Source organism: Hippichthys cyanospilos, chromosome 17 (assembly GCF_059441005.1).
Source record: "Hippichthys cyanospilos isolate Australia breed blue-spotted pipefish chromosome 17, RoL_Hcya_1.0, whole genome shotgun sequence".
Lineage (NCBI taxonomy): Eukaryota > Metazoa > Chordata > Actinopteri > Syngnathiformes > Syngnathidae > Hippichthys > Hippichthys cyanospilos.
The window spans coordinates 3,276,328-3,295,920 of record NC_142385.1 but is presented as its reverse complement, the minus strand read 5'-3'; the positions used below and the strand labels follow the sequence as shown (position 1 = coordinate 3,295,920).

The following is a 19,593-nucleotide window of genomic DNA, read 5'->3' as shown; positions in this document are numbered from 1 at the left end:
GAATAAAATAATTCACTGCCATTGACTGATGTGTAAATACACACACACACACACGCTGTATACATGACAAAGATTCACTTGAACTTTGCTGGCAGTGAATTAATTAATATTGAGATTAGAGCAATCCAAATTCCAGTTGGTGGTTTGCTAAATTAAGAGATGTTAAAAAATAAACTATTCTTTTTCTTTTTTTTTTTTTTTTACCAAAATGAAGATCCAGTTCAAATAAAATTATTTTCAAAAATTTACGTCAGACTATGCTATGGTAAAATATATATTAAATGGCAATAAAAGAAAAAAATGGAAATTATGGATCTATATGCAAGCACAAGTACTATCATCATACACTATAATATTAGTCAATTATTCTGAAATACAATTTGGGAAGAGACGTATCTGATCTGTTTTTCTACTCATTTAATTATTTAAAAAATATAAATTCCTTCAAAAACTGAATGTAAATACTGAGAGAGGTTAATCTGCCAAGAGAAAAGATACATTGACAGTAAAATGCTGTCAATACGCCAAGATAATGTCTGTTTCCATAAAGCACTGTTGTAGTGTGTATGTATGTGTGTGTGTATATATATATATATATATATATATATATATATATATATATATATATATATATATATATATATATATATATACACATATATATATATATACACATATATATATATAATATATATATACACACACACATATATATACACACACACATATATATATATACACACACACACACACATACATATTATATATATATATATATATATATATATATATATATATATATATACATACATACATACATATGTATATATATGTATATATGTATATGTGTGTATTTTTTTTTTCTATGTCAGCGCGTGATGCTCCAGAATTTTCTGTTTTTGAGTTGCCTTTTGATTTGTCGTAGAAGCAATCATTGTTAAGGTCAAAGCACAGTATAAAGTCACAAATCAAACCAGGAGGTTAGTGCTGCTAATGGCAAAAATTCAGAATAACAAAAAAAAATGCATTATGGCAGTGAAAGCTTGTCTCTCAGCATCCACACAATTAAGCACAAATCTAAACAGCTATAAATAGTATCAAATTGTTACCTACGGTAAAAACAATACAGAAAAATCTCTGGCTCGCTCAGGATTTGAGATGCTCTGATATACAACACAAACCTAAGAGTTTTTTTTTTCAGTGGCCTCAATATAAAAATAGATTTGTCAAATCCAGTGCATTTGTAATGAACAACAGGCAAAGTAGGGTCACATTTTGGAGCTTGTGTGGCATGAGTCAGTGTACCCGACGACTGAAGAAGAAGGTCCTAATGCTTTCCAGGGATTGGTTAGTGCATCTAACAGTCAGCCTCTGTGACTTCCAATTGTAAAAATGATCAACATGCGCGAGTGCGCACCCACACATCACAACTGGTGAGAAGATGATGATGATTCCAAGTTTGAGAGACAGTGGTTCAGTAAGTCAGATTGTGAAGCAAGGATGAGTCTAAGCGTCATCAGAGAGTATCTGGTTCAATACAGTCAGCAGGTGCTTGAGACCATAAATATAGCCATGATCGTGGCTCTGGCTTGGGAAAACGTGGGCAAAATCGATCATTTTGACCTCCACCTGTGAGCTGCCGTCGCTCAACTCCGTTGCCTCGCATTCACCTTGCACGCTTTCCTCTTCTCTTATACCATCCTTCGTTCGTTCTCTATCCTCACCCTTCCCTTCATGTTGTGATTTGTTTCTATTTCTGTTTGGTGGTTGCCGGGACAACCATGTACAGTTGTCTTGCTGTGTCAATTTCTCGCCAGAAACAGGTTGGCATTGCGTTGTCCCCAGAGGGCCGTCGTCTCCACTGCTGCCTTGAAGCTGAGGGTTGGCGCAAAGATGGAGGCCACCTTTCCTGCGATTGGTGTAAATGGCGTCTCGGGTGCAATCATAGGGCTCCGCCACCTGAATGTTGTTGTTGTTGTTGTACTCTGCTATCTTTTCATTCTTTTCACCTACCTCCTTTCTCCTTTCGTCCAGGTCATCCCAACTTTTGCTTATAGCAGCTGGGCTGTTAGCGGGGGTGCTGAGGAGGGAGAAGCTGCTCGAGGGGAGGCCCTCGTAGACAAAGAGAAGAGAACTGGCGTAAAAGACCAGCTGACGCTGAGATTCAAACCAGCGAAGGATGTTCTGCACTCTGTGAATGCTGGCTATTACCGCATCCTTCCTCAGACAAACGCCATTGTGAAAGAATTTCGCCAAGCCTGAAAAAGGTAAGAGAAGATCGTGGTCAGACTGCAGGAAGAACCACTCACTGAGTCAGATCTGACTAGACCAGGGGTGTCCAAACCAGGTTCTAAAGGGCATGTATCCTGCATGTTTGCCAGGTTTCTTTGCCCGACACACCTGATTTAAATGATTAGCTCAGGGGTGTAAAACATACGGCCAGCAAATGTGTTTAATCAATAAGCTGAATTTATTATTAAATGAAAAATTTGAAAAGTTTTATGATTATTAGTAGTGTTAATGTGTGATTTGGCATGGGCTGATAACCATAATGGTAATATATCACAATTTTGAAAATCACAGTTATTTAAAACCGCTCAAATTTGACACAATCGATAAGTTTTTTTAAAAAGATTTAATCCCCCCTTAGATGTCGTGTGCCTTTGGACAAATTGCAGCCCGCAGCGGAGGCTCCTCTCGATGTGACTCACACTTTTTGGCTGCCTCACATCCACTTCCTGGTTTATCGTCTTCAGTACAACAGCAAGTTAGCGACTGCATCTAACCACCATGGCTAATGTGAGTTTGTTTCAAGTTTGATTTTGGTTGCAACTTTGTATTTTTTTGTACCAGTTTTTCATTCCTCAGTTTGTCATTAAACCTTCATTTTTTGAGTCACCATCACCTATCTTTCTGCATTTTTCGGGGTCCATGACCTTCCTCCGCCTCTTCAACAACACTATGCCACGCCGTGACAAACGAGACCTTTTGTAAAATGTAGCCAGTCAAAAGTACGATAATTCTGTTTCAAATGCAGGGAGTAAGTAAAAAAGTTAAGTTAAGTTAAAGTTGAAGTAAAAAGTTGTCAGAAAAAAAAATACTTCTAAAAGTCCAGGCAAATTTTACTTAAGTACAGTAATGAAGTATTTGTACTTTGTTAATTCCCATCACTGCTTTCGAGATTGCATATACAGTAAGATTAGATGAAACTCATAGAATTGAGAACTGAGAAGTAGGAAATAGAAAAAATGCGGAGTATTGTTGACACACAAACATACCATCTTTAATGGTGTCCTTCATCAGTCCCCTCCCATAGTGCTGGTCAAACGTGTCAATCGTGTCACTGCACAGCTTGTAAACCTGTCAGAAAAAAACAACTAAAACACTATTTCAACATACATCTATTTATGTAATATACACTGAAATATAAAGTACATTTCATGTTTTCATCAGGATCCTACGAGGGGCAGCAAAATTGTTTCAAAGAAGTTCAACATCGATTGATCACTGACAGATGTTGTGTAAAATAAAGTTTATGGTTTGAGAGAAACCATGTTGAGGGGAGGGTGAGAGAAAACTGTTCTCATACGCATGTGCACTCATTTAAGTTACTTGGACATATTTTCCAAGTCTACATATATAATTTGCGCAAGAACCGGCCCAAACATTGTAACCTCCTGATAAAACACATTACATAATTGTAGTAAGCACCACAAGATTTGTAGTGTTTGTATACTGAGGATGTCCTTAAGCAAGCAGGAAGTGATGAAGATACAAACAACGGAAGGGAATGGAAACAAAGTGATAAATGTTTGAAATATTTGACTTGTTTCCTTTTAAAAAGATTAGATGTACTATCTGCCTTTCCTGTCTTCTCCAACCAATGTTGAGCACATGACATAATGACATAATGATGCATGTTAAAGTTTCCACTTGTTGATCAACTGTGCCGGTGTTTTATGAATAATATACTGCATTGTGAGGAATTGCATTTGCTTGTGGACTAAAAATATGAAACATAGATGAATTGAACAGAATTTAAGTGTCTAAGCTAATTAGCTATAACTGTATTCATTTGTAATGTTGGCAAATTATTAATGTGTCTGCTAGAACAGCCGAGGTCTTAAGATTCACCATACTCGGATAAAGAGTATAGAGGGAGAGCAAGCACCACAATGCAGAGGTAACCTACCTGGTGAGATGCAGGAGGAGCCAGGCCTGAAGATACCCCACAGAGCCAGGAACCTCCAAGTGTAGCAACCAATCCCTCAGAACAGACTTCCGGAGTGGGTCCAAGTTAAATGGCCGCAGGCCTGCAAGACGGCCGTCTGACAGCACTTTAATGAGGATGCCAACTCTGTGCTCAAGGCAACAGCGAAGGGAGATGCAGACCGAAGGCTCCAAACGATGACAACAATCATCATCAGTCTGGCTCTGGAAAGGTTCGGAGCAGTGGAGAAGAGGACTGAAAGAGCACCTTTCACCATGAACCGCAGGACAGTAAAAATCCACCGGATCCGGCAGGAGCTCATGTCTCTGAAGAAGCAGCACTAGGAGGCAAGCACCATCTCTGTGATCCTTTTTGCCATGGCAATGAACACGCCGGTGAAGTCTGCCGAAATACAGTGGCGGGGTCCGAAGACTGCAATGGGCGTGCGGCAACTACCAATCAGGGCATTCAAGAATGACCTTACCATTACCACCAAGTCAGTACCTGGCAGCAAGTGGACTCTGCAAGGGCTGGAGGAACTGTGTGGATGGGCAAGGATGAGATTCAAGCCTGAAAAATCATGGTCACTGGTGCTGAACAGAGGTTAAGTTGTGGACAGGTTCCGCTTCAGCATAGGCGTGGCATCAATCCCAACTGTCTCTGAGAAACCAGTGAGTCTGGGCAAGGTATTCGACAGCAGCCTGAAGGATTCAGCAATCGTTCAGGAAACCTGCCAAGAGCTGGAAAGCTGGTTGAGAGCAGTGGACCGGTCGGGGCTACCCGGAAGGTTCAAGGCCTGGATTTATCAATATGGTATCCTGCCGAGAGTTCTGTGGCCTCTACTCATCTACGAGGTTCCAATCTCGATTGTGGAGGGCTTAGAGAGGAAGGTCAGCAGGTTACTCAGGAGGCTGCTGGGTCTGCCTAGGAGCCTTAACAGCATCGCTCTCTATGGATGTAACATCAAGCTCCAACTGCCCCTGAGATCATTGGAGGAGGGATTTAAGGCAACAAGGGGAAGAGGTGATGATGTACAGAGACTCCAGTGATCCCAAGTTGGCCCAGGCAGGGGTCAGAGTGAAAACGGGGAGGAAGTGGAGAGCCGATGAAGCTGTATCACAGGCAGAGTCTCGGATACAACACAAAGCCCTGGTTGAGGCAGTGACCCGCGGTAGAGATGGCCTGAGATCATTTACAACACCACAGTATGAGAAGGTCAAGGGGAAGGAGAGACGCCGACTGGTGCAGAAGGAGGTGAGGGCAGAGGTGGAGGAGTGGAGGACCAGCAGAGCTGTCAGTCTGAGGCAGCAGGGTGCCAGGACAAGGTGGGAGTAGGCCATGGAACGAAAAGTCATATGGACATATGGAGTTCTGGCGGGCAGAGTCGCAGCGAATAATGTTCCTTGTCCAATCAGTGTATGATATTCTGCCCAGTCTATCAAACCTTTCCATCTGGGGCAAAATAGAGGATCGCAATTGCTCACAGTGCAGAGGCACGTTGCAGCACATCTTGAGCTGCTGTCCAGTAGCTCTTGGGCAGGGGTGGTACACCTGGTCCCACAATCAGATTCTGAAACCCATCGTGAAGCCATCAGCATGGGAATCAGCAGCAGCAGATGGCCCTACCCTGCCACTCAATCGATCCCCTTTGTGAAGGCTGGTGTGCGGTTAGTCAAGCTAAGTCAATTTTAATTATAAAGCACGTTTAAAAAGACCATAGTCAACTTTCAAGGTGTACTAAAAGCAAGTGAGAAAGGAAAAAAAAACGCAGGAGCCAGGAACCCACCAGGGCTACTGGCAACCGCTAAAGACTGGTGGTTGTCTGTCGACCTGGAGAAACAACTCAAATTCCCCCAGCACATTGTCGCAACCATCCTCCTGGTGTCAGACCAGACATATAACATCATCCTGATGGAACACACAGTGCCATGAGAGGACCGACTGGATGAGACCCATTTGAGAAAGGATTGACTGGCTTAAGCAGGGTTTGAAGGCTCAGTGTATTGCCCATCGAGATTGGCTGCAGAGGATTTGCAAGCCAATCACGCTACAAAACCTTGAGTGTGTTGGGCATAACCGGGAGAGAGAGGAAAAGAGCCATCAAGAACATCACAGAGGAAGCAGAGAAAGCCTCTAGATGGCTGTGGATTTGGAGAGGCGATCCATGGGGAACAGTAAATGCCACCTGAACACAAGCTGGGTCTGATCAACCATGGCTGGGTCGCCTGGGCTAGGGTGTCTGATGTTGAAAGACCCGAAACACTCGAGGACCTCTGGTTACATCACTGACGATGCGTTCATTCTGGAGATGTATTGTAACAATTAAAGTGATTTCTAATACAGTGATCCCTCGCTATATCGCACCTCGAGTATCATGCCGTCAGTGGATCGCAGATTTATTTTTAATTAAAAAAAAAAAAAAGCGATATTGCCGATAGGCACGCCATATAGGTTTCTTGCATGCCAGACAGACGAGATAACTATAAATGAAATTGCCACGGACGGTGCTTGGACATCCAACTACTGCAGTATACATATTTACTTGCATCTTAAATTATCAAACCTTATACAGTAACTGTAAGTTTAAGTGGCTGTGGTCTTACGGAGAGGTGTGTAATATTAGCCCGTGCCAGAAAGACTAATTAAAGTGAACGTTGTAGAAAACATGATATAAGTCACAGTTTACACTTGAAATTCCAATTCATTACAAAAGAAATTAGGTAAGAGTTTTCCAACCGCACAGTGAAGCCGCATTTCTCCTCCCTGCGTTTTTTTTATTGACATTGAGCTGTCAGCCTTCGTCGACTTAACAAGCAGAAGTTGAGGCAGGAGTAGATTACAACTCTTGCCCTTGTGCCCTCATTGGTTGATGGTCGTGCCAGGAGACAATCGTGTGTCTTGCAGGGCACTCAAAAGTGATTTCAGGAGGGGGATTGGCACTTCTATATGACACGTGATTGGCTCCCGGGCCGACTATCGACCAATGAGGGCAGGAGTGTAATCTACTCCTGCCCCAACTTCCGCTGATTGGGTTGTCTGCACCAGTGTCAATAAAAAAACTCTTAGGAGGAGGAATAGGTTTTGCCGTTTGCCGATACGGAAATCGCGTATCGAGATTTCTTTTGTAATAAAATGGAATTTCAAGCGTAAACTGTGATTCTTGTCATCTTTGCTATTGCCGTCACTTTAATTAGACTTGTGCAGCGCCAATATGACCACTTCATGTGTCCCAAGCAAGGCAGCGCCGGTAATCAGAAAACACACATGCTGGCGGGAGGAGGAACGCGGCTTCACCGTGCCGTTGGAAATTTCTTACCTAGATTTCTCTTGTAATAAATTGGAATTTAGAGTGTAAACTGTGACTTTTATCACGTTTTTTTTTTACAGCGTTCACTTTAATTTGACTTTCTAGCGCCGCTAATGTGGCCACAGCTGAGACTATAGCAAGGTGAATGAGGAGGGACGACAGCAGTTGCTGTATAAGGTTTAATGATTTAAGATTAAAACGCGAAAAGTGCGGGATCACTGTAAATGCAATAACTGCTGCAACAAAATAAGAATAGTTATTCACTTGTTGCTTGTCAGAGTGCCCACCATTGTTTACCCATAAGTTAACTATTGCGTAGGTAAGCTCGATGTGACTGAACTATCCAACGTTTAACAGAATACATGGTGACTTAAAGGACGCCTAAAGCCAGATGATCAATTTTTCACAAACAAGCTCCGTTCTACGTGATTTTTTTCCCCCTGTTTTGGAGAAATCATAAAATGATGAACAAATTCCAACATGTCTCAAATGAGGAATATGGCAACACCCTTTTTTACCATGACAAGCATGGAAGGAACCATTTTGAATTTGCTTTCAATTTTGGACCAATTAGAAAGGTCATGTTTAAAAAAAAAAAAAAAAAAAAACTCCCACAGATTGTATCTAGTTGTCTTAAAATTGTACTTGTTTCATTTCAAGGTGTTCAAGGTATATAGCAAAAACAAAGCTTTTTAATTTAATTTATGGAAAAATAGGCCAATTTTACACATTTGTAAAAATATGAAACGTTTCACACATATAACACCTGGCAAATAATATTTTAATAAAAGTGTTTTTGAATGAGACATTGAACTCCAAATTGCTCCCAGTGGACCTTGCAACCCCTCCGTTTAGCGCAGTCCTTCTCAAGTAGTGGGGCAGGCAACCCTAGGGGGTGCGTGGTGATGCTGGGGGGGAGCGGATGACCCCTGGGAAAAGGATTTGTTTTTGCCATTTGAAGCGTAATTGTGATCATTTAAAAATTTGTATTTTTTCTTTCAGGCACTTTGATGCACTTGTTTTTTTTCTGCTTGGTTAACAGTTGTTGCAAAATATAATTGAGAAGCACTGGCTTTAGCGTTTGATTGGTGTGTGAATGCTTGATTGTAAGCCTTTGTGCCACTCTCAGCCTTTTTAGGAAGGCAGTAGTCATATTGGAGGAGTGTTTAGGATCATTATCATGTTGGAATTCTGCCCCGCTCCCCAATTTCTGGAGGGATGGCCACGCACACCAATTTGATTCAGTGTGCGGGGTATGGTCTAACCCTAAACCCCAACCCAAACTCCCCATAACATTGTATGTCTATGTTCAAAAGACAATCTCGAGATGTGACGCTGACAATGTGCCCTCAGCTTCATTGGCCAACCATGGCGAAGCCTGTTCTGTGTGAAACATGTCATGTTAAACTGCTGGATGAACTTGACAGTTGCGCTACAGCTCAGTTTCAGGGTGATGGCAATTTTCTATTAGCTTGCAGTTGGTTAGGTTTAAGTCAAGGAATGATTTTGCTTTTAAGATCTTCAAACACAATACTTTGTGTTAAAGAGTCATTTAATCAGTGTTACCCTATGAAAAAATAATAAAATATGTGCAGAAATGTGATAGGTGTAGTCACTTTTATGAGCTATTTTAAGTAATTACAGTGGGGCCCGTGTTACGACCTTAATGCGTTCAGCGGCTAGGCTCGTAACTCGAATTGCTCGTATGACGGGCAATCCAAACTTATGTTAATTAGTGAACGCGTGCAAAAACCTTAGGTAAAAACATCACGACTTTATACACATATTAAAAATTAGTAACATAATCTACTGTACAGTTGAATTAAATAATAAAAATATTCAAAGGAAAAATGACATTTACCTTTGGGGCGACGTGACTTGAGCTGGTGGTGGGTAGAGGAGGAGGGAGCAGAATTTTTTTTCTTAAACGAGAACTTTTTTTAAACAATGACTTTTTTTGTTTAAACGAGAACTTATTTTTAAACAAGAACATATCACCGGCGATTTCCTTCTCGTTAATCCATAATAGAAGAAGCCTCTCCATTTTGTTGTTGACCCATGTCCGTCCCCTGGCAAGGAAAGTCATGCCCTTAGAAGACTTGCTTACTTTAATGGCTTCCTTGTTCTTGAGAATTGTACCGATTGTCGAGCGGTTACGGCCATACTCACTAGCAAGGTTAACTATGCGTGCGCCTCCTTCGTATTTTTTTATTATCTCCTACTTCGTTTCTATTGTCATCATCCTCTTACTTCTTCCTTTACCGCCACTTGCAATTTTAGAAGCCATGTCTAACAGATAAAAGTTTGCAAAGTCTTCATAACACACGGACCAGCTCGTGCCATCAAGCAAGATGAGGGAGTTCAGCCAATAGCATATCAGCATTTCTGTGATTGACGTGACGCCGGCCAATAGCATATCGGCATTTCCGTGACATGCAAGAAAAGTTGTTTTTGTTGATGCAGCAAAGCGAAAAAAATAGTGCGGACACACTGAATGGCATGTTGGATGGTTCGTAAGACGAAAGGTTTTTGCGTAAGAGGGGGACAAAAAAACGCCGCGGTCCACGTCGTAAGATGAAAAATACGTAAGACAGGGGGTTCCTAAACCGGGGGCCCACTGTATATACCAAAAGTTTCAAAGAGGATAGAGCATGCGCAAAAACACAAACCAATGACCTGTTCATAGGAGGTTGAATGTGGTTACATAACCACATAGCGACCTCAAAGGTTATTAAAAACATTTTTTGAAAAACATACAAGCTTATTCCAAGTTATTGTGTGTTTAAATTATATTTTTATGAATGTAAATGCATGCAAAGTAGCCCGTAATTAATGTTGAAAATTATTATGATGTTGAAAATAACTATGATTTATTCCTTTCACCAATGATTACCAAGTTGTTATGACGGTGGTTCTAAACTTTTTTTCAATTATGTGATTTTTTTTTCAGCCAAGTAATCACAAACCAGTGCAAAACATTTTTTAAGGAAAAAAAATAATTAGAATGAAACAGAAGGCTGTGCCATTTATGTCTAATTTATTTAATCTAGGAACCACAAATTCAGTGGTATCTCTAGACCTGTTTTATTCAGTCATTCCCAAAGATAGTTATTGTGACATAATTTGTGTGATTTTTGGCTTGCCTGTCAAAAAATTGCATCACTAAGAACAATGCGCATTCAAATAAAACTAACTAAATACAATTCAAACCATGTTTTGCAAAGGAGTCTCAATAACACAACTAAGCAATAAGCTGCTTCCTCTGCCATCTAATTTGCTCTTAATTTGAAAAGAAAATGGCCTGTTCTTGTCATGGCATTACAAAAAGCAACTGATTAGATTTGCTGATATTTTCAGAAACCCTGTTAAAATTTCACGTAGCCCCTGAAGTGCCTTCACGTACCTACATTTGAATTCATCGATTCTGGTACCATAGGTATCTTCATTGTGAAATGGCAACAATATACAATATGGTACTATGTTCAAAGAATGGTCTGCTCTTCAAATAATACAATGTTTTTCAAAAAATATCTGAAAAGAAAGCACACTCACCCTCATGCCAAGAACCAAGAAGCCTATCTCCTCCATCAGTGGATACTTTCTGATCTGCTGCTCCCTTTTTTCTTGCGAGGCAAATGGATCATAACTTCTTTGGCCGAGCTTTACATCCATGATGCACGGCTTGACAAAACGTCGAGTCACATCCTCCAGCTTCATGTACAGGTCTGAGGTAGGCAGAGACAATAGACAATGCGGCGTAGCAATTCATGGCACCAAACCAAAGAAATTGCTTTCATGGCTTTTTTTGTTAATCACTCTATTATGGCTAAACTCATCAACTTCTATTGTATATTTTCACCTATGCATATGAACAGATGTGCAAATGAGTTCATACCATTAGGTGCATCAGGAGAAGACAAAGTGCCATAATATTTTGGGAGATGTGTTTGGAGCTCAAGAAGGCATGGGTCACCGCAATCCTCTGCATATACCTAGCAAACATATACATCCAAATACAATGTATTATTTAGCGGTAAGATTTATTTTTAGATAACCAGACTTCCTCTTCTGTGCAATATGTTTGCATACACTCTATATGCTTGCATGTGCATGAGTATTACCATGCTGTAAAACTGCATCTCCCTGGGTCCTCTCGGTGGAGGTTGCAGTTGCTTCAGGACTGTTCCATCTGGATGTTGAAGAATCCCTTCAACAAACAAACAAATCAAGTGTACGGATCTCAAAACAATGCTGACCAAATAAGAAATAGTCAAATATTTAGTCAATTATTTATTTAGGCAGTATTATTAGTGAAACATTTAGATTTAGATTAAATATTACAATTGGAAATACGTTCCTTCAAGAGCAGCAAGCTTCCATTGCTTTAAGGGTTGACTAAGGTGAAATCCAATTCTAAAATTAACTCCTAAACATGACTTCCAGGAACAAAGAATCGAAGTGGAAACATATTACAAGACGTTATGCTATATCAAACAGTGATGCTATATTAAATTACCGGTAGTTCAATTTTATTATTTGATTATATTTTTATGATTCGAAAAGATACACACGAGGTCAACTACGTCCCATCCAGTAAGCAAGAACACTCATCTTCATGGTCATAGTCATCTGACCAGACCAAATACTGCTGACATAATACATGCTACCGGGAAAAAAAAAAAAAAAAAATTCTATGTCTGCTTGTTTCAATTTTCCATGAACTCTTACACAACAGGTGCAAAAATCAAGCGCGGGGGGGGGGGGGGGGGGGGGGTGTCAAAAATGGATCAACTTTCACTGCTAATATCTTACAAGATTTTGAACCATAATTCAACAAACTATAGTCTTATACTAGCAGTTCTCAAATGGAGGAGGAAATACTCCAGGGGGTGCATGTGCACTTCATTGACTCTTTTTACGCACTCCAGTACGCACTAAATTGACTCTTTTTCAAAATGATGTATGCCTTTATTTTATTAAGATTTATACGTATTGGCATTGTCTTTAGTGATGCACTTCAAGTCAAAAGACTAGCCAGAAATAAGAAAAAAAAGATGACATTACACGTTCTATATTCTGGTGTTGCTGAATGAAATACGCCTGGAGATATTGCTACAAATGTAATTTCAAAGTTTAAAAGCTCAGAAACGGGTGGCACAAGTGTTTTTGTTAGTTTTTTTTTTGTTAGGGGGTACTGGGGTCTGAAAATATTTCACTGAAAAAAGAATGAGAACCACTGTTCTAGACATTTGATTTCAAATTTTGTAAGCCAATCATTTGCTGAGTATGTGCGCATGTATGTTGTGTGTGTGTGTGTGTCGCTATAAAGTCGCTGTAGAAGAGGATGAAGCCAGCCCGGGAATGTGTGCACCTATCTGTACAATGGGCCTCATCCTCACTGCAGATTGATGTTCGTGGAAATCATTTTGACAAAGCAATATATTTTCTTTTTTGATCCATAACAATGTGCTGAGAACCATAGAGTAAATATTACTGGTAACAGGTTATGACCAATGTTCCCTCTAATTTTCAATGCGTCTGAGCATCCACACTAACTCCCTGAACAGGCTTTGGACAAAGGTGAGCAAATTCAGACATGCACACGGTGAGTCACCGTGTGTATATCTGATGTCGCTCCTAAAGTGACCTACTATATATCACATAACTCACATTTTGTGAGTTAATAATCAGTAATAAGCAAGGAAGGAGGGGGGGCTCTAAGTATACTAAGAGGCCTAGGTGCGAGCGACCCTTGAACGAGCCAGCTCTGGCTCGTGCTTTGATGACGCAAGGCGGCTCGGAACTCTTAAGAATTTATGCAAACAGCACGGCCTGATGATGACCACCATTTTTAAACATATGTGTAGACCGCTAATGTGCTTCTGGGTACTTATCCAGTCATTTATGAAGGGATAGCTGAGGTGAAAAGTGTCATCCTGGACCAATACGGGAGAATGATGCATCTATGATTGACATGTTTGTAGGATCCAATTCACAGCATTTGGAATTATTATTGGTTTTGATTCTGAAAAAGGGAGTTGATTTATATGTTATTTTTTGTAATGGCTAAGAGCTAGAAAGTTATTTGTTTGTTGGTTGTTTTGGCTCACTGCCCAATGGACATTTATGTTACGGCCCTTTTAAGGCAGGGAGAGGGGTGCATGATACTGGTCCTTTAAGAGCCATTCACAACATTTAACTCATTCAGTTCGCATCAGGGACCATTTCCATCGTTCCAATAATAAATATTAATATTTTTGCATAATTCCATGGTGTCAGTGAAACTTATTGTATCATTGGCTGGACACATGCCAGTCGCTGTCACAATGGCATAGAAAACAATATTAGTGGTCTAATTAATCAGATCAGATGAGGTCTAATATTAAATATTATTTAATACGTTTACATTGCATTTTGTTTTATGCGCAGCATATGGATTTTTATAGATTTTCTTGTGCGCTGAGAAAATGCGAGCAGTGCGCAATTGCACACGCGCGCATTTTAGAGGGAACACTGGTTATGACTAATCCCTGAACCTCTTGTTACTATTGGGGAAGAATATGTGTTCCGATGACTCCTACGAATCCAATCACATTTTCATTTCAGCAGTAATGCTAAAGGCTGTGTGGGAAGAAAAATGCAGATTCTTACATATTCTGGATGCGTTGGAGATTAAGTTGACATGGCAAACATTGACTGTTGTCAGGCTATGATTTATGATTATGAATGTGTTTATGACTAAGAAAAAGATATACAGTATGTAACTAAACTGACAAGGAGAAGTGACTGCTTATTATGGTTCTGTTAGAAAGTTAATCATGTACGAGGCTGGTTGGTATATTATTAAAAAAAAGATTCTGAGATTGTAAAAAAAAACAAAACATGCAGAATCAGGGAACCCTTTTATTGCTTTACACCGGTCCTTTATTTAGCGGTAGTTACAGTTTACAACAAATTCAAAATTATAAACTTGGAAACTTACTGATAACAATGTTCCCATTCCTATCAGTGATTAAGGTTGAGAAAAAAAAATGCTTCATTCAAGTCATAAAATAAGGAATTTTACAGAAAAAATATATTAACCTTCAAATTTTTTGACTGTAAAAAGCTAATTGATTCTTTCACAATGAAAAAGTGTTCTTAGCTAGATGTAGGACCACTGACTGAAGAAGTCTAAAAGTAAGAATTCAGGGATTTGGACAGTGTTTTTAACCACTCAGGTGTTGTGAATGTTAAAGGACTAATCAGTGTCAAATTCAAATACAAGAATCATAAAGACCAAAAAGACCATTTATCATTAACATGATCACAGTATATATATATATATATATATATATATATATATATATATATATATATATATATATATATATATATATATATATATATATATATATATATAAATCAAATAAATGATTCACATTTAGGAGATAGAGCCAAAAAATGTCATTTAACTGGATTGCCAGGGCAAGCTTGTCTTTATGTGACCCAACCCTATGATCGAATGTATTCTAAAAACAAACACCAGCTTGGACCTCCGTCTAACACTGGCAGGAAGATATACAGTATTCACTCCAAAGTTTCATTTCTACTCTGCATACAAACAAAGTAACATTTTTATTGTATATTTTAATCTTAGTGTCTGTGAAAGCTATCACAGAGGCAAAGGAAAATCTCTCATTGTAGAATGCCCCTACATTAGTTCCCATTTGAGCAAATTTGAACAATACCTATGGAGGTCAATGCATGTGGAGGCCTAGGCAAACAAGCAATGGGAGGAGCACAATCATGTTCAGTCAGCTATAATACAGGATGAGCAGGATTCCACTATTTGTTCAACACAGCAAAGTGTAACGTTGCCTGAGTCTATTACTTCAGCGTATGTGAGCTATGCGTTAATCATTATCCAAGACCAATCACAGAGAAGATAACATTGTGCTGCTTACATCAATGCTGCTTTGTTTCAACAGAAAGGAAGGGTACGCTGTGTACCCCAGCTTGGGAAACGCTGGTCTTGCCAATCAGAGAATGAGGTGTGGTTTATTAAAGAAAGACCTGGTCCCATTGCTACTATAGTTTAAAAATTAAGTGGGTCAGCTCTATGAACTCTGAAGGCCTTGGGGAGATTATATAGACAAGAAAACACAATGATGATATAAAAAAATAAAATTGGATGGGGAAAAATAAATAAATATATAAATTATAACATTTAGAAGCAGTCCAGCCACCAGAATGGAAGAAATTTATATAAAGTTTCATGAAATAACTTTTGTAAATTAAATTGTATGTGTGGGTCATACAGTTTTGGCCAGCAAGAGCCTTGCCGCCCAAAACTTCTAAGGTGAAGAAGGGGGGGAACAACTTCAAAAACATTTAGGTACACTGGAAAAAAAAAATGTCATTGGAAATGTGCATTTTCTCAATTTTATTTTGTCAAGTGATTGGACAAAATACAATCATCTGGATCCACATGAATTTTATGCAGATGTATAATCTATTTAAAAATCATGCAACTACTTGATGAAAAAAAAATACGCTAAATTCTGTCAATTATTTTCTCTCAAAGAGCCTTTGTTTTCAAAGTAAACTTATATTTACTAAAAAAAAAAATTCCAATTCCAAATTTTATAAAATTGCCAATGCTTCTGCCCATTTTTAAATTAACTGGTTGACCTAGACACATTTTTTACAAATTTGACTTGTCGCTAACACGTTAAGAATAACTCTTGATAATGGACAGCTGTGAACTCAAAGTTAATCCAAATCACAAATCACCATCCACATGATAGCTGTTACAGTACATGGGCATAAGATGCCAACCTTGAGAAAAAAATAAATAAATCACATACAGTATGAAATAATATATTCTTTTTTTTAATTAACATTTTTGTTTATGATATCATTCCATCAATTCTTCATAATTTTTATGTTTTAAGTATTAATTCAGAAATGATTTAATTAGTGAAAAAACACAGATATAGTTTTTTGACACTAATTTCTGTCGGAATTTTGAATAGATCATTTCTTGTACTTTAGAAATTGAGACTAAACTTTGTTTATTAGTGGCTGCAATTACTTAATTAGAAATGACACCATTTTATGTTGTCTACTTTCCAATAAAAGATGAATAAGTAAGGCAGTAGGCAGTAAAGATAAGTAAGGTGGTAAGGTTTGACACTCAAATTTGCTTTTGGAAATCGATTGATCGTTGAAATTTGCCACACATCCCTACACATCTGGATTGAAGTCATCATGGGGTGCACCTGTACTCACCTACTTTATCCACTCCATACTTGTGACCTGCGACTTGATGAGACAGCGGCACGCAGCCATTCAGGTGAGCTTGTCCTTGTGTGCCAAGTGACCGGTGACCGCTCAACTCGATCGTGGAGCCAGCGGGAGAGATGCACGGGGTCATGTTGACCCCAACAGCGGAAGTCAGGTCCAGTCTACCAAGAGCTAATGAGGACTCCATCATCACTTGATGGTGGTGACTTGCTGACATTTGTAAATAACGACGAGGCCCAGCCTTCTTCGTCCTCAAACAAAATACATATATTTATAAAAGTTGCTGTATTCACATACTTATTACGTAACCTAGATGCAGTTGCAATAAAATGTTTAGGCGTGAGGCTGTGAAGACTTTAGGGAAGTGGTCCAATCCAGACGAAAGCAAAAAGACAGCGGCTCTGTTCGTTGCTTACGACTCTCGTTAGCAACTTCAGGGACGAAGGGCAACGCTGTTATCCCCGTTGTGACCTGTGGTGAAGCGGAGCTCCCGAGGCGCGTTGATTCGATGATTTTCATATCTTGATCGGCAGCATAAATACAACCTGGCCACATCCCACTTCCTGACAGCTTCGTTCAAAGGTGAACCAGGCACGATTTCCGCTAAGGGACTTCAAAATAAAACCAGAGGCGTAGTGTGATTCACACTGAAACACGTCATGACTCAACTTGTCAGAATAAACGGTTGCACATTATTGCAACAGTTGTAATATGTAAGACATTAAACGTCTTCACCAATTAATACGATAACATTTCGGATCCAATTTTGTCGAAGGCCCAGTTCCTCTTTCAAGTTTTGCTTGACTCGTGTAGACCGTGAGAATATACGACAGTTTAAAGTGTGTACAGTTCTTCTCAATAAAAACGAGTAAAATGTGACGGGCATTGTGAAACGGGCTAAGTCCTAATATTGATTCCAAAATGTTCATTCAACTGTAAAAAAATAACAAACATGAAGTACAGCCACGTTTAAATTTAAAAACGACCCTTTATTAGTATGACGAAACTGTGCACGCGTCATCCTTAAATCTCTATTTTCGCAAAAGTGCATAGGATACAGTTAGGAGTCCAGACGGACATTATCCAATGTTTTACGAACATCTATACTGTCGCAAAACATGCATTTGCTTCTTTACGTTAGCTGTGTAAAAGTCTATTTTTTTTAAAATAACAAACTTTATTGTAACAAGAATCGCTTATAAACTAAGTGACAAACGATAATTAAGCAGTGATTCCCATTGATAAATACAAATGTACAGTTTACCGGAGAATGGTGAAACGTAGGCGGATGGAGATTATATATATATATATATATATATATATATATATATATATATATATATATATATATATATATATATATATATATATATATATATATATATATATATATTATATTTGTTTCACTTCCTAGTGAAAATGCTGAATTTTGCTTTCAAATACAGTGTTGTATATTATTCCGTAATTGACAAGATACTCTGGAGAATAAGGTTATGCAGTATTTTCTATATTCACAAAGTGTATCTATGTGGACAGATAAAGCACATACAGTACCAAGACAAGAACATATCACTGACAAGAACATATCACTTGTAACTTGTTATCAGTGAAATAATAGAAATACGTGTGCATCCTTCAGTTTAAAAAAAAAATGCTTATGCAATATATTCTGAATACGTGTTACAGGTACAATGTTTCTTTTTCTCACATCATGTGCAATGTACAGTATGTAGAAACTGCTGCTATCTCTGGCATGAGATTGTACCTACCACACCCTGTGTATTTATTTATGCTGTCACTTATTTTATGCTGCAACCTTGTGTATATAACGGTCTCTCTGTCCCTTGCCTCATAAAGTTTTCTGAATCTGACTTGAGAGAAAAATGTGATTTGTTGGAGACGGTGTTTAATACAATAAATATACTGTCTAGTAATTAAATGAATATTGGAGTCGTTTGTTGTTGAAATAAAAAAAAAATGCCTGTAACATCCCGAGAAAATGTGTACCTCATATCACCCGATTTCCCACACAAGTCCACCCCCGTAATTGCAGACAATTACAGTATACTTATCTGTTCAAACTGCAATCCTCACTAATTGTTATGAAATTTCACAAACACAGATAATGAATAAACAGTTGTCAGTGTACTGTATACGTTTGTCCATAACAACATAATGAGGTTTACACATGCATCTTTTTGGCATTATATAAAGAGTTCCTCCTAAATTAAGAGAAATATCATTTAAACCTTTCCCACTAGGTTTAGGACTACTTCTCAAGTACTATACGCTAAACAAGGGATTCTGTTAATCGTGCCACATGATCTGTGTTTAGAATTGTCAAAGTATTAGTTTCATTTAAATTCAAGTCACTGTGGCATTAGGGGTTGCATTGCTGGAAGGGCCTTTAAAATGGCACCCAGGCAACAATAAAGCAAAGTGTTGTTTCCACAGATAACTAGTCATACATATTGGGAGAATCGAGTATCCAAGCCAAGTATTGGTGCCGGGCTGATGCCTGGACTTGTTTCAAATTAGCACCACTGGCAATGTCAACAAAACTAGTATTAACCGCCACCTCTAATCAGTTTTATGATCACAAACTAGAAATTACAAATTAGTTTCAGCAAATTTGAAGAAAAACGGTATTTTGGAATACGGAGCTATTCTTTAAATTATTTGTCATTGTTTTGGGGGAGAAACTGTATCAAAAGTGCTAGTGGTATCCATTTCTATGTGGTATCACTAGTTAGTATGAGTGACTACTTAAGACTTCTAGGATATATAG

General features: G+C 38.7%; 1 protein-coding gene across 1 annotated transcript; it reads right to left on the bottom strand.

The window, feature by feature from the left end:
- Positions 1 to 853: 853 nt before the first annotated feature.
- On the bottom strand, positions 854 to 17,890 carry ipmkb (inositol polyphosphate multikinase b). The gene is made up of 7 exons (XM_088439169.1): positions 17,864 to 17,890; positions 16,791 to 17,375; positions 11,639 to 11,724; positions 11,413 to 11,509; positions 11,070 to 11,242; positions 3,279 to 3,360; positions 854 to 2,258 (listed from the first exon to the last, which is right to left on the bottom strand). The coding sequence occupies exons 2-7, from the start codon at positions 17,020 to 17,022 to the stop codon at positions 1,507 to 1,509; spliced, it is 1,422 nt and encodes a 473-aa protein (XP_088295295.1). The 5' UTR covers positions 17,023 to 17,375; positions 17,864 to 17,890; the 3' UTR covers positions 854 to 1,506.
- Positions 17,891 to 19,593: the final 1,703 nt, after the last annotated feature.

Bases quoted from the DNA above. Each gene is read 5' to 3' on its own strand.
- ipmkb (XM_088439169.1), bottom strand. From the start codon at position 17,022: ATGTCAGCAAGTCACCACCATCAAGTGATGATGGAGTCCTCATTAGCT. The intron at 11,243-11,412 runs GTATGAACTCAT...TGCCTACCTCAG, and splicing joins TTCTCCTGATGCACCTAATG to ACCTGTACATGAAGCTGGAG. The intron at 3,361-11,069 runs GTGAGTGTGCTT...TTTTTCTGACAG, and splicing joins TCTTGGTTCTTGGCATGAGG to GTTTACAAGCTGTGCAGTGA.